The 25,924-nt window shown below is 51.4% G+C and overlaps 1 protein-coding gene across 8 annotated transcripts in view; it reads left to right on the top strand.

Annotated features, from left to right (window-relative positions):
- Positions 1 to 25,924, top strand: part of GATAD2A (GATA zinc finger domain containing 2A) — a 92,183-nt gene that overhangs the window by 52,627 nt on the left and 13,632 nt on the right. For 7 of the 8 annotated variants that reach the window (XM_065917347.1, XM_065917343.1, XM_065917346.1 and 4 more), the window contains exon 3: positions 5,153 to 5,421. In XM_065917347.1, coding sequence (XP_065773419.1) covers positions 5,153 to 5,421 — 269 coding nt within the window. The remainder of the gene's footprint in view (positions 1 to 5,152; positions 5,422 to 25,924) is intronic. The other variant, XM_065917345.1, reaches the window with a different exon arrangement.

The raw sequence follows: 25,924 nt of genomic DNA, 5'->3' as shown, positions 1-25,924 counted from the left end.
CTCTCCGTCCGCTGAAGGTCGCAGTTCCTCTTGGGTTCTTTGCCTGTTGGAGGAGCTGGCCGCCTCCCTCCAAAGGGGACCTTCTCCCCTCACCCGGACCTCATGCCGCTGGTTCTTTCAGTTCTCACCTTCTGCAGTGGGAATGTTTGTTTATCTTAACTCTTTCTATCTTTGTTTTCTTTGACTACAAAGAAACTGGTTGTCACTGTTAAGAGAAATAGTTTAGTGCAGAAATGCTTAATATAGACAGTGAAAGTTTCAGAGGGGAGTGTTGTGGATTTTAGTCCAATTTCTTTCAGTTTCAATTTTAGTGAGCTTTCAGTATCTTTTCCTGCAGGTTGTAACTAAGCCTTTTAAAACTGAATGGTATCATACCATTCTGCAACTTGATTTTTCTCACTCAAAGGTTTTACTGATGTCACTGTTTCTCTTCACCCAGCAGATCTGTGAGTTGTGGAGGGGAAACTGAGGTTCAGGGAGTAACAAGCTCCCTTGCCAGTTGCTCCCTAAGGTTCATCCTTGTTCTCTGCTGTATCTGGTGGGGGCTGGCCGTTGGGAAGCAATTGTTAACTTTCCCAAGTTAAATTACATCCCTTATATTTGGCCTTCATGAGGTTTGGCATTGTTTAAAACTCGAGAGCTGGGGTGTTTGATGTGAGCTCCTTCCAGAACACAGCTGCTGCATCTCTGCCGCTGTCTCTCGGAGACATGCACCAGGAAGTAGCTCGGGCCGAGAGCAGAGTGAGGTCTCTGTGCTGGATGGGAAGACGGTGCGCCTGTCAGCCGGGGGTGGTGGAGGGTGTGGAGCTTGGCCGGGGCCCAGTGCGGCTGGCATCTGGGCCCTGTCGTCACCGTGGCAGTTGCCGCACAAGCTCAGGCCCTTCTTTCCACACCACCCTGAGTTCAGCGGCTGTGCCGTGTGCAGGCCCCCACCTGTCCGCACGCCCCTGGCCTCCGTGCGTGTCAGCCCGTCTCAGTCCCGTGGTCTTCCTTCAGACCTGCTCCAGCTCTGTCCCAAAAAGTCAAGTCCATCTTTTCTCAGCTGCTCAGACAAAAATTAAGAACAGCAACTCAGCAACCCTCTCTCGCCTCTTGTCTAGCTGCTGGTTTGTTATGTTGTTCAAATCCTCTGACGTTCACCCATCATTTGGTCATGTCTCCCTGCTGCTCTGCCCCAGTGTGTCCCCAGATCAACCACATGATCCTTTAGAACAGATTGGACCCCTCTGCCCCCGACTTACCCTGCCCTCTGTGCTCTACCTGAGGTCAGTCTGCACTCAGCACCCTCCTTCTGCCACCACCTCGAGCTCACGCCCTTCTTTGGGCTCTGCACAAAGCACCCCACGTCATCTACTTTTCAGAGCATCAGCTCTTGTCACTTCTTCCAAACACATAGTCCTAAGCCTCACTTTCCTCATGCCTGAAACAAGAGTATTACTAGTAGTGTTTTTACTGTTATGTTAGTAGCAGTATACATAGCATTTCCTAGTACAGAGAGTATTAATGATAACCTCAGGGTTAAGACTCTGTGACTTATGCCTCTCTAAACCTCCCCTCTCCCAAATGAACTAGCCTGTGTGAGGTGCTGGTCCCCTGAGTCCTGTTTAAAAAATAATGGTTCCTGCCATAGCACAATCACCCTTTTGGAGTTATTTTAGAACAGATTTTCCACCTGAGGTCCTCAAACCAGTTGGAAGGTGACATTTAACTGAAAGCATCTTTTGGTAGAAGCAGTTGAAATCTGCACCCCTTCCAGAGCCGTGTGTAAGCATTCTGCCTAGGACTTGGTAGCCCCCATGCTGGTATTTGTGCTGAGTGCTTGGGAATCCTCTGGTGTAGCTGGAGCTTGTCCCTCTTGGGCCCGAGGACTACTTGTGCTGTGTCCTGCTGACCAGCCAGGTTTTGTCTGGAGAGAGTGAGAAGGGGGACTGAAGCCCCCTGGGTTCCGGCCCTGCTCCCCAGGTAGCAGCCTGTGCCTCGGGCAGCCGTGCGCCCTGGTGGTGCCTCTTGGCGGTGGGCTTGCTGCCCTTGGGCTCTGCCCTGCAGGCAACAGCCAGCTCGGGATCCTGCCTCAGAGGGGCTGCTCTCTGCGGGCCAGCAGTTCTCCAGCCTGTGGTGGAGCTTAGGCGCTGTCGTCTGTCACTGCTGCTCTGCTGTCCCTTCGTTCTCTTCCCCTCACTCTCCAGGGGTTTTGAAGCAGATCCTAATTTCCCGGTTGGGGCGATATATCCTCTTCAGCTGCTCTTCAGAAAGCACCCTAGTGCTCCTCCTCACTGCGTCTTGCAGAAATTGTGCGTCCTGCTTCATTCCTAGGTCACACTTCATTCTTCAAGGCTGGTTTCTTCCTCACAACTTTTCTTTTTTTTTTTTTTTGCTGTGCCTGCAGGGCGGTGGCCGCCAGCCCTGATGTGCCGGATTGGGTCACAGGTCCTTCCTGCTGAGAGGAGGGTGGGGCCCCTCCTTTCTCGCACCTGCCCTCCCCAGGAGCAGTTGCCTGGCGGGATCGAGATTGGCTGGCGGCGGGCCCCTTGTGGGCACTAAAGCAACCGCCTTCCCCAGTGGAGGAGGAGGCTCCACCCAAGGAGGGGGAGGTCAGAGCCTGAGACTTCATCCCCCCTCCACCCCCCTGCTGTCCCCGCCCCCTCCAGCTGTGCACGTCCTTCGTGTCATGGGGGAAGGGTGCAGCAGCCGGGCCCCCCAACCACAGCAGCCTGCCAGAGGCCCAGGGAGTGTCTGGGGTTGGCAGAGTTCCAGCCCCTCAGCTTCCGAGTGAGCTGCCCTGACGCTGCACGCTGAGCACAAGCAGACAGGTCTCCCAGGTTCTCAGCTGGGGACCCTGACCAGATCTGAGTCTGGAGGGAGCAGCCCCATGGGTGTGAAACTCCACTCTGGCCCCTTGGGACCACTTGTCCCACACCAGTGACAGTGAAATGAGGTCACTGCGGCAGTGCCTCGCTGGTCTGATGGCCTCATGCAGAGCGACCTCCTTGTCTTCACTCCCCAGCCTTCCCCCACCCCAACCTTGTTCTTCATATTGACAATTGGGAGGAAGGACTTCAGATCGAAACTGGGGTTCAGATGAGCTTCATGGATTGGAGCCTGGGGCTTACCACTCTGGAGGCTGTGCTGGGGGGGCCCTCTCGGCTGGCCAGACCGAGAGCTTCTCCCTAAGGGACAGAATTTCCTTTGACTTGCCTGAGATCCTGGACTCCCCACATCTTTTATGCCTAGTAGGCTCCTCTCTGGTCCTGGATGCACAGGACCACTATTCACAGTGACCACTGAGATCACTGCTCTCATCCAATTCCCCAAATGTTGGAGCAGCTCCTGTTGTTTAGGCAGTGCCTCAGAGGAAAGTGACCAGTCCCTCCCATGATGAGGGAGGGGAGGGGAGGGGAGGGTGACTTCCATTCAGGGCATTGACTGATCTGCAGCTCATGGGGAAGCAGGACAGGCTCAGCAGTCTGACGGTTTGTGGGATATAGGGGGCTAAGGTGGTGTGGCAGGTGCAGGCTGGGGTGCCAGGAGGGTTTGGGGGCAGGTGGAGGGCAAGTTGATAGCCTCTGCCCTTGAGCTTCAGAGTTCTCAAGCTCTGCCTGGAATGGGGAGCACCCTGGGGGGATACATGGCCATCGGGAACCCTGCTTGACTCCACCCTTTTGGACTGCCTGTGGGAGCAGATGTCTGAGTGCCCAGGGTCGGCCACGCTGGCCTAACACGTGTCAGACGGACGCTCTGCCTCCTGCGCCAGGAGCATGGAGCAGCTGTCACTTCCCTTCCTTTCCGTTTGAGTCCAAGGCAGTGCCTTGTGCTGTTGCTCGTTTGTGAAGTCGGCTCCTTTAAAGAGGTGGCAGATGAGTTGCCTCAGGAGTGTGGCACATACAGTGATGTGGCTCCTTTGCTGCCCTGTACCACCCCCTAGATTCCAGAAGTTGGGCTCTGGACTGACTCTGCCTGGCACTACCCAGGACAGGCCTCCCAGGGGTTTTGCTGGGGAGAAACCGGGGTGCTAGGTGCCCTGCCTGCGTGGACACAGCCAGGAGGTCTTCAGTGCAGACACACCACGGGGGCGGTCGGGGTTCCCCGAGGGCCTGCCGTGTTGGTAGGTGTGGGCATTGACTGTCCTGTGATGAACCCTTGGTGGCTTCTTAGGTCCTGACCAGTGGAACTCTGGTCTCCAGTGTCCTGCCCTGTTGGGACATCAAGGCTGGTCTCTGAGTGGCCCCTTTAAGAGCAAGTACCTGTGTCCCAAACTGGGTTGTGGAATGCCAGCAGTCTCCCTGCAAACAGCCATCACTGCGGTCTTCCTTCACTGTCTCTGTGAGGGTTAACAACACTTCAGCTTGTTGTCTGGAACCGGTTCAGACTGGTTTTCTGGAAAGTGCTTTGTCTCTCAGACTGAATCCTGGGAAGGGTCATGTGGAGCCCAGTGATGTCATGGGATCAAAACCTGACTCAGCTGTTTCCCCCCCCCCCCTTTTTATTTTCTTTCTTCTTTCAATCAAGATATGTGTGTGCTACAGGTACAGGGTGCTGGCAGGGTGATGGGCCAGGCCTCACCCCATTCAGAATTCATTTTGTTGGCAGTCAAAGGGTTAAATGTGATCTCCCTCCGCCCCCTGCTGAGGTGAGCTGGCAGTGAGGAGGCTACCCCTGGCTGAAGGGAGAAGCAGGGTCAGCCCTCATCAGGGCAGGGCAGGGCAGGGCTGGACTTAGGCTGTGACCCTGCTCCTGGGACAGCGTGGTCCCCCTTCTTGGATTCCAGATAGCTCACATCCAGTGCTCTAGATCCCACCAGAGGTGGTCAGATCTAGAACAGCTTGTTCTATTTGCTGTTGAGTCTGGAATGCAGAGATTACCCCCTTCTTCCTGACAAACAGCCACCTTCCCTTGTTCCTGTCCCGGTCCCTGTAGGTTTCTGGTCCCAGAAAGGGCGATGCGTAGCTTGGCTTTTCAGGTGCTCTGTTGCTTCTGCTCAAGGCTGTGAAGAAATGTTCTGAGCACGCTTTGTGGGCCCTTCATTTGTTGTACCCACTTCTGCCATCATCACATGTGAGGCAGACACTCCAAGCTGACATTGTGAGAAGTTTCTGAGAAGATAGCTACTTCATTGTGCCCAGTTTACATGTCGTGTTTTCTCCTTCCGCTAAAGTTCAGAATGACTGAAGAAGCATGCCGGACACGGAGTCAGAAGCGAGCGCTTGAACGGGACCCAGCGGAGGACGATGTGGAGAGCAAGAAGATAAAAATGGAGAGAGGAGTGTTGGCCTCAGATTTAAATGCTGATGGAGACACACGAGTGACGCCTGAGTTGGGAGCAGGCCCAGCCCAAGGGCTGCTGAGGGGCACAGAGACGACGGCCGTGGGCAGAGGCGAAGGGCAGGTGGGCGACGGGCCTGTGGACATGCGAACCACGCACAGGTGAGCGAGGGGCCGGGCTCCAGAGGCGGCTGGGGTGAGCAGGTGGAGGCCGCCCATCAAGCCTGCGGGAAGCAGCTTCTGGTGGGTGATCGTGGAGACGGCTGCGGGCTCCAGCTCCGACACCCGCCCTACTGTTCTGGCCAAGGGACCTTCCTCCTGGGGCCCAGCCGTCTGTAGTGTGGGGTGGGTCTCACAGGATGGGGGGTGGTAGCCTCTGTCGGCTCCCCTGCTTGGCAGCAAGTCTTAACTGAACGTGTACCTGTGTCCAACTCTGTGCTTCTGGTTTATAGGGAAACTTGAGTTTTTCATTTGGTCCTGCCTCCCTGCTTTTCACATCTAGGGCACCGGGGGCCAGAGATGCTGCCACCCCTTCCTGGTCACTGGGCTATGGACAGTCTGGAGCCACCCCTCCTCCTAGGTGGGGGACATGGGAAGAGAAGTCCCTCTCTTCCCAAGTTCAGTACCATGTCCTTCACTGGTTTCCCCTTAATCAGTACTGATGGCTTCAAGAGCAACTTTCCCAATCCTCAGCTTTAAAGAAATAAGACTCAGTGTACCACCCTGTTTCTTTTCCCCCATGAAAAAAATTGCAGCTCCCCACCCCCACCCCACCCCATCCTCACCCCACCCCACCCCCTCGGCGCCACTCTTCCCTTCAGAGCTCAGGTGAGCAGTATTCTCGGCGGGGTTCACCCCTTAGGTCCCGTGAGCCAGCAGCTGGTGGGCATGTGGGTGTGGCCACAGCCTCCTGAGCAGCCCACAGCCGTCTGTGGTTCATCTCTTGTCTTCCTTAGCGCCTCCTCTGCACACTCCCTTCCGGATCTGTGCGCCTGGGGTGGGGGAGGGGGCAGTAGTGGGAGGGGCAGCTCTGGAGAACCTGGGTGCTCTTCCCTTTGTTGCGCTGATGAATCTCACAGAGGGACCCCAGCCTGCAGGCTTTGTGTCAAATTCACTGCGGGCCCAGACGGTTGGTGTTGTAAGGACCTCAGAGGTTGTCTGACTCGTTGTTTCTTGGCTTTAAGGACTCTTGCCACTTTGAGATAAATGGGGACTCCACCCCCTCCCGCTGGGAAGCAGTTAGCTGGGCCGGTGTGCTTTCTGCTCTTGCTACCCAGAAAGGCCTTTTCTGTCTGACTCTGCTTTCTGCCCTCCCTGTTTTAAAACCAGAGGCCTCTTTTCAAGTTCTGGAAATTAAATTGTAAGTTTGGGTCTGCTTTCCCTTCACCAGTGTCACATGTGGGTGAAGAGAAGGAAGAGCCCACATTTGTGGAGACTTGCTGGGTCCCCCTTATGTTCCTAGGTGGCAGTAGTTTAGTTGCTAAGTTGTGACCGACTATTGCAACCCCATGGACCGTAACCCATCAGGTTCCTCTGTCCAAGGCATTTCCCAGGCAAGAATAGTTAAGTGATTGCCATTTCCTTCTCCAGGGGATCTTCCTGATTCAGGGATCAAACCTGCATCTCTTGCATTGCAGACAGTCTCCTGCATTGTAGGCGGATTCTTTACCACTGAGCTGCTAGGGAAACTCTGTTTCTAGGTGTCTGGTCTGCATTTTTTCCCTGTAATCACCATGCTCCCCTGTAGGGCAGGCCAGGGAACTGTGAGGTTAAGTGAAGGAGCATAAAAGAATGTGGAGAGCAAGCGACAGACTAACCCAGGCACACAGAGCACGGGCCCTGTGGGACTAGAGACACCCTGGTGTCTCCAGACACGAAGCATGTGAGATTGTGGGGAGAGCCTGGCTTTGGCAGAGTAAGGGTCAGCTTCCACTCCCTGGCTGACCTTGGGTGGATGACGTTAGTCTGTTTCTTCGTTTGTGAAATAGGCGATAATGTCTGCTTTGCATCTCTAGGTGACAAGATGTGCACGCAGAAACTGACCGTGGTGCGTGGCGTGAGAAGTGTTGGTGACAAGTGCTCTTCGGGTTTAACCTTCACTTAAAATAAGATGTCTCATACAGAGCTTAGTGTCTCCTTGAGTGCCCACACAGAATGTTCTGGCTGGTTTGTTGGAGAATTTTGACAGAATGATAGGATCAAGTCTAGCCCAGAACCATTCTAGAACTAATCTTTTTTGGGTTGGGTGGCCATGGTTTCTGTGTTTGAAGCTGGCAGTCTTTGGATCCTCATTGAGAGCATCTGGCTCATCCCTTGGGAACCTCCATATAGAGAATTTCATTTGATTGAGGTGTAGCATACATGATAAAAAGTAGACATGTGCCACTTGGTATACTTCACAAACTGATTTCTTTCTTGTAGCTCAGATCAAGAAATATAATGTGGGTTTAGGATGGGGAACACATGTAAATCCATGGCTGATTCATGTCAATGTATGGCAAAAGCCACTACAATATCGTGGAGTGATTGGCCTCCAACTAATAAAAATAAATGAAAAAAATTAAATAAAAAAAGAAATATAATGTACCCCTCATACCCACTTGTCACTACCCTCTTAGTAACCACTCTCTTGACTTCGAACAGCAGAGATTAGTTTTTTCACTTTAAATAATTGGAATTATGTAGTCTGTAGCTTTTGCTTACTTTCTTTCAGCATGATGTTGTGAAGTTTACTTAGATTGTTGTCTTTAATATTTATTTTTGAGTCTTAGTTGCGCATGTGGGCTCTTTCATTGTGGTATGTGAGCTTAGTTGCCCTGCTGCGTGTGGGATCTTAGTTCCCCGACCAGGGGTTGGACCCATGTCCCTGCACTGGAAGGCAGATTCTTAACCAGGGGACCACCACGGAAGTCCCAGATTTACTTGTGTTGTTGAATGTTGGAATAATCTTTTTTTTCAGTGCCATGTAGTATTTTTCTAGAATTTCTGTTTGGCTTTTTAAATTTTATTAATTAATTCTTATTGCAGTATAATTGCTTTACAGTGTTTTGTTAGCTTCTACTGCTTACCGAAATGAATCAACCATACATACACAATATATCCCTTCCCTTTTGGGTTTCCATCCTATTTAGGACACCACAATGCATTAAGTAGAGTTCCCTGTGCTATATAGTATGTTCCAATCAGTTGTCTATTTTATATAGCATATCAATAGTGTGTATGTGTCTATCCCAGTCTCCCAGTTCATCCAGGACACCCCTTTCCCTCTGGTCTGGCTCTTTTAAAAAACTGCTGCTTTCTTTCATGCTGTCCTATTCTTAGGATCCAGTTTAAGCATATTAGACTAGAGGGAGTTTCTGGTGGCTTCTAGCAGAGAGAATTTCCTTTTTCTTTAAGGAAGTGGCTGGTGAGTTTAAATCAAGATACAACTTAAAAAACTACTTTGGGGGATTTAGAGCATGTGGAGATTGATAAAGAGGTAGCAGGATGAGTTTTCTCTTTCTCTACAGTTCCTCTTTTCATCTCTGGCATTTTTTTCTGACATAGTCTTCCAATGTGTATGTTTTATTTTCAAAATGAATCAAGACTGGAAGGCAGCTTCCAGCAGTGATTGAGTAAAGAGAGATTGTCAAATCCTTTCCCCCCCAAAAATGGCTATAAAGCAGGACAGAATTGACAGCGCAGCCGTGTCCCCCCCCCCCCCCCCAATCAACCATTTCAGCATCCTGGAAATGGATGAGAAGCATGCGGCAATCTGAGAAGGATTTATGCTTAAGAAACTGCTGAAAGTTTGGGTTAAAATGGTGAGAATCTGTGTCACTTAACCTGGTACGCTCATGCCCTCTGCCCAGCCCTGTTCATAGGGAGGTTCTGCCCAGCCAGTGCAGGCTGTAACGGGTGAGAAGGGACTCGCTCAGTTTCGAGTGGTGGGCAACAGCCTTGGCTGAAGTGACAGTTTTGAAGATGAACACGTGGGGAGGGACAGTGGCTGCGTTAGCCCACGTTTGCAGGCATATTTGGGGCAAGAGAGAAAAACTGTTTGAAGGAAGAATCCCCAAAAATGTATCTGAGGAGAAGTTTATCCAGGAAGCTCAACAAATCTCAAGTAGCATATATGCAAAGAGATCTGTACCTAGCACATCATAGTCAAACTGTTATAAGCCACAGACAAAGAGAAAATATCGAAAGTAGCAAGAGAACAACTCATGACATACAGGGGAAGCATTAATGTAATTAACAGCTGACTTCTCACCTGAGACATTCAAATGGAAACCAGAAGGGAACCGAATGGCATTCAGAGTACTAAAAGAAGAAAACTATAAACCCAGAGTTCTCAATGCCTCAAAACTGTCCCTCAGAAACGAAAGCAGAAAGACATTTGCAGATAAACAAAGACCGAGAGGGTTTGTTCCTGGCAGATCTGCTGGTTCTTCAAGCTGAAAGGAAATGACATGTTGGTAACTTATGTTCACAGGAAGAAATAAAGAGTTCTGGAAAAGGTAAATGTGGGCTACTGTAAAAGACTTTTTCCCCCTCATTTCTTATTAGTTAAAAGATATATCATCTAAAGCATTAACTGTAACACTGGGTAGAGTTGACAAAAACAACCATAGCTCTTTGGCAATTGATCAAAAGTATATAACAATCTGTTGTATTTATAACATATATAGATAAATAATATATGGGACAACAGTAGTACAGAAGGAATGAAATGGAGCTGTATCGGAATAAAGTTTTTCCATTTTACCAGGATCAGGTTAGTGTTAATCTGAAGCAGATTGTGATCTTAGTAAAATGCTTATTGTAATCCCTAGAGCAACTATTAAGAAAATAACTTTAAAATATAGTTTAAAAAATCAACAGAAGAATTTAGTGGTACATTAAATATTTGACGTAAAAGAAAGCAGTCAGTCAGGAACAGAAGAACAAAAAAGAAGGAAGACATGTAGAAAACAAATAGCAAAATGATATATGTGTAAATCCACTCAGATCAAAAATATATTAAATGTGAATGGTTTAAACACTTCTGTCAAAAGGCAGAGATTGTCAGACCAGATAAAAAGGCAAGATCAAGCTTAATTATATATTGTCTATAAGAGACACCCCTTAGATCTGTAGATAAAAAGGATGAGGAAAGAGACACCATAAGTAACCATAAGAAAACTAGAATGACTGTATTAATATCAGATAAAATTAACTTTGGCTTCCCAGGTGGGACAGTGGTAAAGAATCCAGCTGCCAATGCAGGAGATTTGTTAAGGGATGCCAGTTTGATACTTGGGTCAGGAATATCCCCTGGAGGAGGAAATAGCAACCCAGGATTCTTGCCTGGAAAATTTCCGTGGACAGAGGAACCTAAAGGGCTACAATCCATGGGGTCACAAAGAGTTGGGATGTGATGGAGCGTGTGTGCATACATGCACACACAATCAACTTTAAGACAAAAAATATTCCTAAAGCCAAAGAGGGACCTTTTTTTTTTTTTTAAATGTGGGCCATTTTTAAGTCTTTGTTGGATTTGTTACAATATTCTGTTTTATGTTTTGGTTTTTGGCCAGGAGGCTCCCTGACCAGAAATCGAACCCACACCCCTCTCAACCAGAGAACCACCAAGGAAGTCACAAAGAGGGTCATTATTTTTTTAATGGCACAGCAGGAAGTTTTAACAGTCACAAAGGTACATGTGCTTAACGACAGAGTCCCAAAATAGCTGAAGCATGAACTGATAGTATTGCTAATAGAAATAGATAATTCATAAATTGTAGTTAGAGACTTCATACTTCTCTTCAAGTAATTGGTAGAGTAACTAAGCTGAAAATTGACAAGATTCCTGAAGACTTAAAGAGCACTGATTCTGTTTGGCTAAGGGGTGTCTATAGAATACTGGGAAATACGTCTCATATGCACGTGGCACAGGGTGGCTCATAGGCTAGGCCATAAAGTAAGTCTCATGGGTGGCTGTATTAAAAAGACAGTAACAAGTGTTGGTGGGGATATGGGGAGGCTGAAACCCTGATCGTTGCTGGTGGGAATGTAAAATGACATGAGCAGTTTGGGAGTTTCTTAGAAAGTTAGATGTGACCAAGTTAGCACATGACCCAGCAATCTATCCCAGGAAGGTACCTGAGAAAGTACATCTGCACAGAGACAAGTGCATGGGTGTCCATGACAGCATCATTTTGGGGTGAGGGACGTGTTCTAAGCTTTGATTGTAGGGATGGTTGCACAACTCTAAATCTACTTAAAAATCATTGAACTACATTTTTATAGTGAATGAATTTTGCAGTATGTAAATTATGTCTCAGTATGGGTGTTTAAAATTTAAAAATGAGGTTAAAATAGTTCAGTTTCCTTTATGGCATCCATAAATGTGCTCATGGGAAGACAGAATCCCCCAGAGGTGGAAGTCGAGCCTGTTGGTCTTGTGAGACCAGCCCAAAGGTCATGAACCTGTGCTGCCCTCCCCCCACGCCAAGTCTGGACTGTTGGATGAGGCTGGAGCTGGGACAGACAAACGAACCTGCTTGGAGTTCTCTTTTTTCCTTTCTAAGATAAATAGACTCCATTCCTACACTTTCACAAATTGATCTTCAGAAGTAATCTAGGCCACACACAGGTGGGAATAGCTTTCTTTTTCCTCTCTTGGGTGGCGGTACATTTAACTCAGTAAAATAATGAGCCTCTTTGCCAGGCCGTCTCCACCTGAAAGGTTAGGACGGGGTCCCTTGGCTTCCCTGGGCTGTGTGAGGTGGGAGCCGCACATATACACCCCCATGCTTCACTGAAAACGTTTGTGTGTGCCTTTTTCTGAGTTGCCAGCTCTCCCTCGATTGTCTGGCAGGTCCTGTGCTGGTCCTTGGAGGCAGAAGTGATGGGACAGGGTTTTCTAGGATACCGTAGTGTGGTTAGGGAACCTGCAGAGGTGTTGGGGAACCTTGACTTTAGGGGTGTGGCTCACAAGGGCTGAAAGTCACTGGGCACCTGAGCAGACCATCTCTATTTCCTTATTTTACCTTGGAGGGAAACAGCTAGGGCTCCTAGGTCTCGGGCACAGCAGGGGCAGACTTGGAGCCCCATTTCTGCTTCTCACCAACCAGCCCTGTGGGCCTTGAATGGATGTGTGGGGCAGGTGGCATGATGACTGCCTTTGCTGGCTTCCATTGGGTATGTGGTCTTCAGGCAGCTGCGTCACCTGCTCTTCCTTCCCCATTTTGCATCATGTGTCTCTTTTGCTCTGGGACAGAGCTTTACTTGGACCAGTGGTGTGCCCTGTGGCATGGATGGGAGGCACTTTGATGTGTGTTCTTATCCCCACCAAGGTGCCTGCAAAGCAGGACACCTTTGAAGCGGGTATCCTTGGTGACAGAACCACTGCCCCATCTTTCTTTGGAACTCTGATAGTGGTGGGCGACACTCTGTATAGAAGCCAGGATTCTCAGATCATTTGCCAGTAAGACAGGACTTAGCCACCCACAGTGGTGAGTGGTGTGTGGAAGCACGTCATCCATACCCAGGTTAATGCTCAGGTCCTCTTCCAAAGTGAAAATGAATCTGAAAGTAACTTGATAGTGCTCCCGCTTGTCATCTGTAGCGTGGGCTTGTGTGGATGGCCTTGTTCTGTTTTGAGTAGAAATTGAGTCCACGGGACGAGGTATGTGTGTCACTTAGTGTTTATAGGGTATGGAGGCCTTGTTTGCACCCGCTTTACCAGCAGCCTATAGGAGAGGATGAACGCAGTCAACACTGGGGTTGGCATTGCTCTGCCAGGAGCGCTGCTGGTACCGGCTGCAGATGCTTCTCCTGCCGCGGTTTTCACATGTGTATCCACCTGTGTAGTCCAAAGCTTTATCAGGGTACAGACCCTTAGCATCCCTGAAGGTTCACTGGAGCCACCCACACATATACTGCCCTTCCTGACGGGGTGTATGCTCCCACTTTCCATCAGTCTTGCTTCTCAAACCTCTTAGAAATAGAATCAGAGAGTATGTGCTTGGTAGGGTCTGCCTTCCCTGACTCCGTGTGATTGGGATTCATCCCTGTTGTGTGTATCAGCGTCTCACTGAGCAACTCCTGTTGGATATGTGTAGTCGTCCACTCACCTGTCCAGGGATACCAGGCAGTCTCCAGGTTGGGGCTGCTGAGAGCATTCCTACAGAAATTTTCATGTGAACATGGATCATCTTGTTAAATGGGGATCAAATTGCTGGGGTCACAGGGTAGGTCAGTATTGAGTTGTTTTAAAGAAATTGCTGTACCTTTCCTCTAAAACGTCTGAGTGGTTTTACTTTTGTGTGGAGATCTGGCTACTTGATCCTCACTCGGTGTCAAGTCTTCACAGTTTAGCCATGAGGTCTCCAGAGAGGTCTGAGCCCGTGTCCTGGTCTGCCTGTGTGACCACCAGCCCTCTCCCTTCCATGACAGAGGGTGAGGCCAGCACTGTTGCCATGCCAGCTTCTGTGGGGGGTGGGGTGGGGGGCCTCCATGGCTCTGTGCAGACCCGAGCCCCCTCCTACGCCGTTCTCCCCACCATGCCCCACTGCAGCTGTGCCTGACCCGTTGGCCAGCTGTCTGCTGGAATGTGCGTCCTTGAGTGGTTTGGGGGAATGTGACACGGCTGTGGGCCTGTGATGGCTCTGGAAGGGGCTCTGGTTCTCACAGCCCAAGTAGGTGTGGTGGCCCTCACCTCGGCTCTCCTACGGTCCCAGTGATTGACCCCTGTCTCCCCCCACACCGTGTGTGAGAGCTTTGGGGGTCCTGCAGCCAGGAGCCTGTTTGTGGCCATCACTTCCATCGGTGGGGGCTCTGACACGCTGTGGCGCCCAGCCCCTCCCCAGCCACCTGTTGTGGGCTGGCCTTTCATTTGCTAATTCTCTGTCTGCTCCAGGAGAGGCCAAGCAGGCTGGGGAGCAGCTCCATCGGCTTCCACTGGAAGTCCACAGCTTGCTTGTATTTCCGCACGTGGAACTGAGAGGTGGGTTCCTTCAGAAATCAGCTCCCCATTCTGCCCTCCTGGCCTCAGCTGCCCCCTCCCCGAACCTCTGTGACTTCCCTCCATCTCCTCCTTGTCCTCTGCCTCTCCCCTTCCCTCGGGGCTGCTCATCCCAGTTCTTCTTTGTCTGACCGCATCTTATCACAGGGTTGTAATTGAAATTTGAGGGAGTTCACCTGTACTTCTGAAAATCATTATTTTTGGATGGCAGCGTGACAGACTTGAGGGGCCTTGTTTTCTAACTCTCAGAGTGACCTAGGGACATACTGTGAGGGGCATATTGTGAGCCAGCCTGGTCAGGTAAGGAGCCCCCCAGTTTTGCCGCTTTCCTGTTGCCTTTACGGCGCCCTCCTCTGGCTGTGGAGGGCATGGCTTCTCACTGGATAGTGCCAGCCTTCTGGGGATGTTACTGTGGTACTGCCCTACCAGGAACCAGAAGGCCACTGTGTACAGTCATCTAGGTAAGTAGCTGGGGCTTACCAGGTGGTGCTTGTGTTAAAGAACCTGCTTGCTGATGAAGGAAGTGCCGGTTTGATCTCTGAATCAGGAAGATTCCCCTGGAGGAGGGCATGGCAACCCACTTGCCTGGAGAAACCCATGGACATAGAAGCCTGGTGGGCTACAGTCCATAGGGTTACAAAGAGTCAGACATAACTGATGCGACTTTGCACGCACAAGGAACTCTTGGCTTCACACATGTGTGAGTTAAGCAGATTGGCAGATTAAGCAGGTCATTTCCTTATTTTGAAATTACCCAGTCTGATTCTGCAGTTACAGTTTCTGATAGCCTCTCATGGTGTGTGTTCCTGCTGGTGCTGTGTCCTCGCTGCTGCAGTGGGTCATTGAAGCATTCTACCTGCAGGGGTACATGAGAGAGGGTCTCTGACCAGCCCTCTACTGTGAAGGCTCTGCTTTTGTATGCATTGCTTTTTATTTTGCATCTGGTATCTCTGACGTGATGAAAGCAGGTGTATCAGAACCTTAACCAGCCCTGAGGTGGGGATGGCAAGTGTGCCAGTCCGAGGGATCCCATCTTGACCCCCCCATCCACCTAACCCAGTGAAGAAGTGGGCTGAAGGGAGCTCTGTGTGTGACCCCAGGCCCGCAGGAGTGACACACCAGGAGAGGAACATTTCCTCAGCAGAATGTGCCCTGGAGAAAAAGGAGAGCTGGCCTGATTGCAAGAGATTTCTGGTTTTTTTTTTTTTTCCCCTTTAGATGAGCATTTGAATTGTAATTTGTGAGCCTGAAAGGGAGCGGGATAGCAGGTGGTTAAAAAAAAAAAAAGAATATGGGGTCTGACAGCGCGATTTCACTCACACCCCTGGGGAGCTGAGGACAGGTCTCTCCACTCTCGGAGCCCACCCTCTGCTCTGAAGTGAGGTTGGTCATACTCGAACCTCAGAAGGTCCAGCATAATTCAGTAAGGTTTGTCACAGTGCTGGTGGGAAGGAGCCTTGGGACTCATGGGTGTCCAAAAATGAGGGAGGGGGAACTGAGTTCTCTGAAACTCTGTAATGGGCCAACCTGGGGGAGGGGGAGTACAAAGGAGGTAGGGAGTGTCTGATGGGTGGAGAAATGGGAGACATAGCAGACATTGCTACGTGTCCCCTTCCTTAGGTACCAAGCTGTCAGAGTGCTTAATTTTAGAGCTTAAATCTTGACAATAGTTGTGATGTAATCACCCGAAAAAGCTTTGGGTCTTAGGGGTCTGAGACCTGGTGACATACAGCGTTCCTTAAGGCAGGCCCTTGACAGCTTTCAAAAGCAGCTTCAACATAACACTGCTCTAAGGAGACCCACCAGTCCAGGCCCACAGTGTGCCCTTCCTTCAGGAGGACTTGGGCATCCATCCCAGGCAGTCCGGGTGGCATGTTCTGGGAGCTCACGGCCCAGAAATAGCGGTGCTCAGGTGTCCAGGTCCCTGGAGCCCCCTGGGTTTGCCTGGAGTCAGGGCCAGAGAAGGCCTGTGATGGTGGGAGCAGGGTCGGGTTGTTGGACCAGAAGTGCAGGCTGTGGACCGCCCTCTGGAGCAGGGAGAGTTGATGCTCTGGATGTGGGTGACGCTCAGAAGCTTGCCGGATGCCTGCTGCTGCGAGCAGAGGTGCTGGCGGAGGGAGAGGAGAGGCCTTTGGCCCGGAGGGCAGCGTGAGCAGGGAGTGCAGCAGCGTGAGGCCAGGGGAGTCTCCTGGCCTGGGAACGGGGCCCCCAGCCTGCCCCTCTGCAGCTGCGGCGTGTCCCAGCCGCCTTGGGCAGTGGCAGCTTCTCTGTGAACTGGCTAACTGTGGGGCCTGTACAGTTGCTGCTTTTCAAGGCCACAAGGACAAGGTTACCTGTTCTTGTAAGACAAGCATCCTTGTCCTATAACTGAATAGGTTTTAGAGAGAAATGACAGTGTTATATGTGAGGTGAGTCCTGTTAAATTTTTAGTACACGTCGCTTTTCAAAACACAGCTTTGGTAACAAGAAAAAAACACATGGGTTGTGGTATGTCAGGAGGACTCCACTTGGGGCGCCTCTACTCAGACGGGCTGGCATCTTCCTTCGATGGGGACAGAAAACCCTTTGCTGGAAGCATTGGCCCTGGCCCCTTTTCCATCTCTGGGCCCCAGAGAAGCTTAGTTGTGTGGAAAATATGTTGACATTTACTGTGTTAGAAAAATTTGAAAATACTTGTTTATTTTTAAATAATAATAATGAACAATAATGGACCAATTCCATGTTAGCATAAAGAACATTTTTCATTTAAAAAAAGCTATTTTGCAGCTCTCTCTAATAAGCAAACAGCTGGATTCTTCTATCTGCTTCTCCATCTAGTCTCTCGTGCTAAATTGTTAGGGTGAAGCATGTGAAGGAAATCCAGCCTCACACAGACAAGCACGTTGGGGCAGGGAGGAGTGTTTCCTTGTCGTTTTGCATAATTGTGTGTTTCTTCTTTTAATGCAGGACACAGAGTGGCCATTCCCAACAGTTAGTTGCACTGTGGACTCCGAAACTTTGATTAAGTTTTTGTACTCAGTTACATTAAAATCTATCAGTCCCTCTTGTACTTTGAACAGAAAATTTTTTTTTTAACTTTTAAGATTACTTTAGACTTGACAGAAAAGTTGTGAAGATCATTCCTACACACCCCTTCCCAGTCTTTTCGATTGTTAACAGACTGCTGTGGAACATTTGTCCTAAGTAGTTACTACGAACCACAGTCTATATTGTCTGTTCTGATTTCCTGTTTCCGGTTTTTACCTTTTCTGTCCCACAATCCCACATGACATTTTGTCAGGTCTCTTTAGTTTCCTTTGTGCTGAAACAGTTTCTTAGACTCCCTTGGTTTTCATGACCTGGACAGTTGGGAGTCAGGTGTTCTGTAGGGTGGCCCGCAGCTGAGGTTTGTCTGGGGTCTCTCACCGGCGGGCTGGGGTTTGGAGAGGCCCACGGAGGGGAGGTGCCCTTCTCACACGCGTGGCCAGGGCGCGTCCCGTCAGTGAGCGCCGTCACTGTGGTGGTGACCACCTGGGCGTCTGTCAGGCGTCTTCACCATAAAGCTACTTTCTTCCTCCCTTCTGTGCTCTGCCCTCTGGGAGGAAGTCACTGTTTATAGCTTGGAAAGGGTGAAGCATCAGGGTATTTTGTTTCTTCTCTCCCTGAATGATCCTTTACTCATATTTGAGTGTGTAATGATACCACTGAACATTCGAAACTATTAGTTGACTAAGTTACAGAGATCTTTCAAATACTGATACATTTTATTTTTCATTATTGCAGAAAATCAGATTAGTTAATTATCTGATCTGTTGGGAAGCTGTTGGACTCACAAGTTTTCCAAAATTCTACATTTTGCTTGTTGGGAGCTCCGACGTTATCATTGGTGACATATTATTGGTTATTTTCCTGGAAGTGAACCCGCTTTGCTCTAACCATTTTGGGGAAAGTGCATGCCAGACACCCGCATCTGAATAACTACAGCATGTCTGTCCATCCTTCCTTCAAACGTTGCGAATGCCCAAACGTGTGATTCCTCCCCCCCCAATGGCTCTTCTGCTTTGGTATGCAGCAGGAGTGCTTTATCTTGTCACAGAATATTAAAGAGACATGTATACTCAAATGCTGAGTTTTAATAAAATCAATAGCTTGTACTTTATCCAAGGCATTGCCTACAGTGTGACAACAATTTGAATCTTGGCACAGTTTGCTGCAACTGTGCTGACTTGGTACAAAAGGCAAATGTCATCTCCTTATTACAACAACCTGGCAGAAGCCCTGAAGGGGTCCTGAGGCCCACGCTGGGGGCGACCCGGCGGTCTGTCCAGGGTGGGCACAGGCGCGGTTACCTGGGAGGACTCCGAGTGCACATCTCAGGCAGGACAGTGGTTAGCGGCCTGACGGGCTCAGAAAGTCGGGGTAAGAGAAGCCCTCAGCTGGAGACCTTGTCACCAGAGACCTCCAGTTGCAGGGCAGGTGGCCAAATGAATCAATTCAGAGCTAAATTGTAGCAGAAAAGGTGATGGGAGCTGCCCTGAGTGTGCATGCACCTTACATTCTGTGAGCCTGGGGGAGAGAGGTGGGGTGGTCATCCCTTGACTGGCTGCACTTTCTGTGCCCTCTGCGGTTCACAACATCCTCTCAAAGTCAGTGGCATCCCATTCTGCAGATGGAGACACTGAAACTCTTTGAGGCTTGGTAACTGGCCCAGGTCACTGCAGCCACTGAGGAGTGCCCAGCCCCCACAGTCCTCATGGCTGACCTGGGTGGAGTCTCACAGCAGCTTTGCTCAGAGCAGCTGGAGCAGGTCTGGTGGGGGTGGCGGACTCCAGAGCCTTGCTGGGAGGGCATCCCCTGGGGTTTGCCAGGGCGTGGTGAGGGAGGATCCAGCAGTTTGAAACACATATTTAAGAGGGGGCAAGAAGCTTGCAGGCAAACAAAGCACTTTCCATTTATCACAAGAGCTTGTGAATGTTGCAAGCTGGAAAGCAGTGTTTGTTTCATCTGTGTACAGCTGACTTTTTTCTTGCTGTGAATTGGTGAGGAAGCCGGCCTCCTGGAGTTGTGTTTGGGTTTATCTGCTGTAGGGAGTCCCTCCTTGCTGCAAGTGCCCCTGAATCTCTCCCTGGAGGAAGGCTGGCTGGCACGTGGGTACAGTGACAGAGCAAAAAATGGATGCTAGCGATGGTGTTGTGGCCGGCAGAGGGGTCCCACACTCCTTTGACCTTCACTTCCCAGGCCCAGGCCCTTTGGAAGCGTGAGTTCCCGAGTGCTAAAACATCACCCAGCTTCCTCGAGTAGACAGCAGTCCACATGTAGCAAGAGTTGTTTCTCAGATAAGTCTGAGGGCTACATCCGTGTCCTTGCTCTGTTATCACCCCAGGGACTCAGCATGCAGATGCTGCTGACTGGAATCCACGATCTTGCAGGTGTAAATAAAAATGCTTTCCCCTTCAACCTAGTCCAAAAATGGTGTTTGATGACCTGAGTAGAGGCCTCACTTGGCAGTTGTGTGACACCCACCCTCTCTTGCTCCACACCTTCTTTTCTAGGGTGCCCTTTAGCCCCCTGCAGGCTACAGGCGTCCAGCTGCTCTGAGCAGGGCGGGGGCTCAGGCCCCAGCGCAGTGTGGGGTGCACGTGGCGGGCCTTGGCGTGTGAGAGTTGAGCAGACCTGCTGTGGGCCCAGGTTATCTGCAGGCCTTGGGGCTGTCACCTCAGGAAGTCGCTCTCAAGATCCCCTCCACACCTCTGGGTATAGGTGACAGTTGAGAGAATCATACAGAGGTGGCCACCATAAAAGGTCAGCAAACGTCCAGATCTAACACAGGCCAGCATTTCAGTTCTGTGACTGTGGTTGTTTTCTGACAAGTGCCCTTCCCAGATTTCTGGGCAGAGTGCGTGGCGGTGCCCCAGCTGGAACGTGCTCCTGGCTGGCAGGTCGTGCTGCAGTGGCCGTGGGTGGGCTGACCCTGCAGGCCGCCCCATTGCCGCTTGGAAGTCGGGGTCTTTCTGTGGGGCCGCTGCCGGTTGCTGGCTCAGGGAACACTCCCTTCGGCCTGTCCTTGGCTTGTTTCTCCAGGGATGCTTCATGCCCCCATAGCTGGCCCCCATCCCTGTTTACAGTCCCAAGAAGGTCCTCTTGGTTCCCCTGGCCAGACTGTGTGACTTCAGGGGCTCCTGTGTTCCTGGAAGGAGCCCCCAGCAGGACAGGCCGGATGCCTCCTGGCTTTGCAGATGGCGCAGTGCTCTTCCACTGCAGCTGCCTCTGCCCGCCTGCTCTGGGGGCCTTGGTGGGGGATGGGCTCTTGGGGCCAGACCCTGGTCACACGTGTTCCCTTCCTTTCTTCTGAGATCCTTGGCCATAATGGAGTCCTGGAGCAATAGCTGGACCTGGAGTCTCCAGGAAGAATTATGGCTGGGTTTCAAAACTCCCATCTCAGCTGCTCACCTCCGTGGCCTCTGTGGCCTAGAAGCACGATGGATTCTGACTTCCTGGCCCCCACAAAGCAGGCTCTGGGCTTTTGTCTTGACATCCCAGCCACCAGGGTGTCAAGTTACAGGACTGGGAGAGGTGGTAATGGATGCCAAGAAGGGGAGCTGAGGGAATCTCAGAAGAGCTGGGGCAGGCGGGAAGCAGGTGGGCTCTGGGGGCGCAGCAGGGGCCCGGCACTCGTCATTGCCCGCCAGTCCCCAGGGCAGGCAAGTGTCCAGCTTTGGGGCACAGCCTATGTCTGCATATAGCAGTTCCCTCTCTGATAACAGCGTGTCTGAGTGGATGGGGCCTCTTGAGAAGGGAGGGTGCTGTGTGGTGGGGTCCCAGTGAGTAGCTCTCACGCCCAGATGACTGTGAAAGATCCCATTGGTGTGTCCACTGAGACAAACAGTATGCAACTGGAAACTGCCAGTGAAACGTTACCAGGCGGTAGGTCTAACCTGGGAACTGGTGACAAACGTTTTATAAAAAATTTTCTCTCTTTAGAACTTTCCTAGAAGTGCTTCTGAAATAGGGGTGCTCCCTGGATTAAGTGTCTGGAATTGCTTTCCAACACTGGCTCAGACAGCCCTCCCGGCAGTGCCTGAAGCCACCGGTCTGAGGATGGCTGAGGATGGCTGTCTGCTCTCCTGGGACTCCCTGTGCACCCCTTTCTCTTTTGGGCCAGGCCGTCCCTGAACTGTATGCCAATCTCCTGCTGAGTGGGCATCTGCCCCGGGGCACCCTCTGTTCAGAGAACTGCTGCTGGTCCTTTCAGGGGAGAAGAAGGGGCTTTGAGGTTCAGTGAGGGTGGTTACTTGGATAAGCTCTTTCTTTGCCGCCTTCTCTCTCCCAGGGTAGTGTAATGTCTAGAGTGGTCAGCCTTGTTGAAGACAGTCTTCAACAAGTTACACTGGAGTTACACTGGCATTGGCTAGCTTTCGGGGGCAGAGCTGGGCTGCCAGCCCCAGGAGTTGAGTGGTTTAGTGTATTTGTGACAGCATAGCGTCGTCTGTCAGCTCTGCTGGCTGACTGGTCCCAGCTGAGCGTAGCTTCTTGGGTTCTCCTCTCCAGCGGCTTTGTTCCTCGGGGGGGGGGGGGGGGGGGGGCGTCTCTGTGTCTGTCTCTGTGACCCTGTTGCCAAACAGCTAGCTTGGCATCCTTCTGTGGGGTGGTCTCTCAGAGCACATGTTCTGAGGGCCCGAGGAGAAGCTTTTGAGGCTGTGACCTTGCTTCGGAAGCTCGGGCTGTTGCTTCCTCTCCGTTCCTCACTGCAGGCTGCAGGGAGTGAGCTGCCTTCAGGGCACGCTGCAGACTGAGTGGGCGGCCTCATAAGGGTATGGTGCAGTGGTCCTCTACACAGCGTTTGTCAACTGGGAGTGTTAGGACTCCTCGTTAACATCCACCAGAGTCCTGGACTCACAGGAAATGGATTTCTAGGGCCTGGTGCTTGAAAATACATAATGACACAATTCAGAAATCGTTTGACTTCTGAGTTGAGGTTGCAGATCTTTGAGCAGTGTAGTATCTGTGCATGTGGAAAGACCTGCCCACAGGTGCACAGAGATAAGTCAGTCTACAGGCATTGTGGATTCTCGTGAACTCAGACTGTCATGGAGCCAGGTACAGGGAAGAGGGGGCGGTAGGTGCACAACAAGGGTAGACTCAACACCGGTCTTCACTGTTAACCTGATTGTCCACTGTCTGCCGAATTCACTTCACAGTGAGCAGCTGCTTACCTGCCTTGGGAGGTTGGGGCCCGAACTGCCCCAGGGACCTCCTAGGGCATCCAAACCTTCTTGGCACTGAGGTCTCACTTCACCCAGCGAATCTGAGGGGCAGTGGGGCAGGAATTACTGTCCCCAACCTTGTAGGATGCACAGAGAGGGAATGTCCTGCCCTGAGTGTCTAACTTGTACGAGGCAGGACCCAGTGGGGGAGTTTTGTAGGAGTGTGGCCCCTCCTTCCCACAGCACGCTCAGGCTTGGAGCGCCATGCCTGCGCTGGGAGGAGGTGCTGTGGCCTGTCCACCAGCCAGCATGGTGCCGGGAGGAGAGTCCCTCCCCTCTGGCTCAGGGGGGCCTCGTCCCCTTTTCCGGGGTTGTGATGTCGCACCAGGGCTGGACCCCTGATTTTGCCATTGTCACAGCAGCCTGGGAGCATCCTGGCCCTCACCAGGAGCTGCTGTGCCCCACTCTTCTGGAGAGAGTATCTAAGTGGGAACACTGGTCCCTGGCCCCAGCCCTGGGCTGGGGAACCCGCCTGTCGAGCGGGCAGTGGCAGCATCACCCTGGGAGGCTGAGGGAGGGTGGCTCTTATAGGAAGGCCAAGGCACTGTCCTTGTGTTAACCCCACACTGACTGCTGATGGGTAGGGATGGAGGTGCTGTGAATGGAGGGATCTTGTTGTGAGTTAAGTTTTAATCTCCAGGAAACTTGACGGAAGTTCTGGGCATGTAACAGAATTTTTGTTTGTTTAGCCTCGGGTGGCATACAAGGGAGGAAGGTAGTGAAAACATTTTCACAAACAGCCTGGCTTGCTTCCAGGTCACATAAAATCTCTTCTCATCATAATAATTTATGTCAGGATTCCCAAGATGGGCAGGCTGGGCTTAATGAATTTGCCCTGAAATCATAGCTTTCAAATAAACGTGGTGCCCAGGCAGCCTCCCTGGACCGAAGTAGTACACATGGTCACCACAGTGTTTCCCTGGCATGTTGGGCTAGATGGTGTTATAATTTAAAATTCATTTTTTAAAGAAGAATGCCCACGATAATCTTGAGCCTTTGTCAAATGTGTGTGTCCTTTCCCCTGAATTAAAAGAACTCTCTGGGAAAGTACTGAGAAACTTGAAGTACCTTTGCGTTAAAATTGAGCTTTAGGAAAGTTTTTCATGTTGGAAACTAGTGGGGACTGGTGGCCCTTCTGCGTTTGGAAGAAGCGACCCAGGTCCCTGTAACAAGCGAACAGTCCCCTGTGGGCCGGCGCCACACAGGAAGTGCCTGCAGCCCCGCAGCCCCAGGGCGGGCTGGCGCCTCCATTTCCTGACAGCACCTGAACCCTACCTCACTTCTCAAAATGAAGGCTGCATGTCACAAACTGGTTAGAACTGGCTGTTGCCATGGTTTTCACGTTGGAAGGCACAGTTAAAGGGTCACATGACCAAAGAGGGAAATGCCTTTGTCACATGACTTTTTGGTGGCCTGATTAGCATACAGGAAGTTCACTCCCTGCTGGCTGCTGGGATGCTGAGTGATCACTGATGGGAGGTGATGTCATCTCTTGGACGAGTTATTGATTAGTCTCGGTCCAAGATGGGACCCGGGAGAGCTCTGGTCACAGTGGTCATCTCAGGAAGCTTCAGCTTCCATGTGGTCCAGCCCCTGACCCTGCCCTCTTCCCTCAGGCACATTTGCACTGTACTAGGCGTCTAACCTTTGGGAGACGGGCAGATGCTCTGTGAGATGGTAAAAAGGGATAAACCCCCTTAGGGTGCATTGCCCTCCCCCCATGTCCGCTCTCGATCGGGCAGCACCGGCAGTCGTAACTCTACATGTGGCTCTGCCGAGGTCGCTGCTCCGCCTGTGTGCAGCCGCATGGGAGCCCCCTGGGCTGCGGCCAGCGCCTTGTGTCTGCTCCATGCCTGTGCGCCTGTCCACAGAGCCTGGACTGGGGCCCCGGGGGCGTCTTTAATGTGGACCTTGGGCAGAGTTGGCAGCCAGCAAGGGAGACACAGACTTGAAAGAGTAGTGGTTCCTGAACTGCATTGGTTTTTGGTTTGTTGAGGCCCTCGTGAGACATCCTGGGTTATTTTACAGCCAGCCAGCCAGTTCCTGGACTTGAAAATGTGGGCTGCTAACCCCAATGAGGGAGTTCTGTACTTTGAAATGGGCGCCTTTTTGTTGGTTCACCCTCCTGATCACTCGTGGAAGACCATCCAGCTGCTATAGCTGTGGTGGTTAAAGTGCATCAGGGCTGGGCTTGTTGAAGTGCAGCAACTATGCTGCTCTAAGAGCTGAGACTAGGGTGGGCCAAGGGGAGCCCTGCCCGTTGAGGGGTTAGGGGAGTCAGTGAACCCCAGTGTCTGGTCCTCTGTGCCCCGCCCCCCCCCTTCCCTGAAGACATAGCTCACTCTGGGAGTAGAAAGGGCAGTTCAGTGGGCTGTTAAAATACAAGTTTCCCATCTGTAACTGTTCCCCACTCTGCTGGAAGGAATGGGACAACTTTGAGCTGTTGTTAGTCCCAGTTAACTTTAACGGAGTTTGTTCTTTGGGTCATAGTGCCACCTAGTGGGTGAATTCAGTCCTTGGCTGGCTTTCCTGCTGATTTGATTCTTTGAGCACACAAGCTGAGGCTAGATCTGAAGGGAGAGTTTACATTATGTCCTCAGCTAATGGAGCTGCTTGGTTTGGCGCTAAGCACTGTCTCTGAGACCCACTGGTCCTTATATATGTGGTCAGCAATGCCATTAGCGGAAGCCTAGCATCACCAGATGTGCACATACATTCTAAGGAACTTGAGTGGTAGGATTGGGAGAAGAGGGCAGAGGATAGTGGGCAGGGGCGGTTGGGAGCTGGTTTGGGAGCAGAGGAAGTGGGTGGGTTGGACACCGGTCTGTGAGAGCGCCTGTGCTCCACGTTCCAGTCAGTGTCACAGCATGCAGCCAGCACTGCCACGGTGGCCCTGGCCAGGTAGGGAGCCCAGCTGTAGCCCGGGGGGACCACGCAGCAGGCTGCCGTGGCTGCCTTGTGAGGTGGTGATGCCCGTGCTGGGGAGTTAGACCGTGACTGACAGCGCGTGCATCAGCCTCTCTGTCACCTGGGGAGGGGCGTGCGGGTTGTCAGGGAGTCTGGGTTCAGCACAGAAATGCTGATTCAGGTGGGGCTGGCCTCCCCATCAGGTGTCTCCCAGCATGGGTGGGTAGGCACTCCACCGGCAGGCTCAAGATCCAGGAGCACGTGTTCTCGTTCAGTACTGAGCCACATGGTGCGGAGAGGGGCTGTGGTGGGCTCCAAAGTGCGGACATGTATGTCCTCAGCCCGGGGACGCAGAAGTGGCTACTGGTGACGGTCCTGACTTTTCACAGGGCTCAGCCGTAAACTGGCAGACTCTAGGGCCACGAGGTGAGTGTGGTGAGAAAAGGCAGCCCAGGCAGGCGGCTGTGGGGAAGGGTGGTGAGAAGCCTGCTCACCTCCACTTCACTGTGTTGCGTCCGAACCCCAG

Source organism: Muntiacus reevesi, chromosome 1 (genome assembly GCF_963930625.1).
Source record: "Muntiacus reevesi chromosome 1, mMunRee1.1, whole genome shotgun sequence".
Taxonomy (NCBI): Eukaryota; Metazoa; Chordata; class Mammalia; order Artiodactyla; family Cervidae; genus Muntiacus; species Muntiacus reevesi.
Note: the sequence above shows the minus strand (reverse complement) of the source record. Positions and strands in the feature narration are given on the sequence as shown.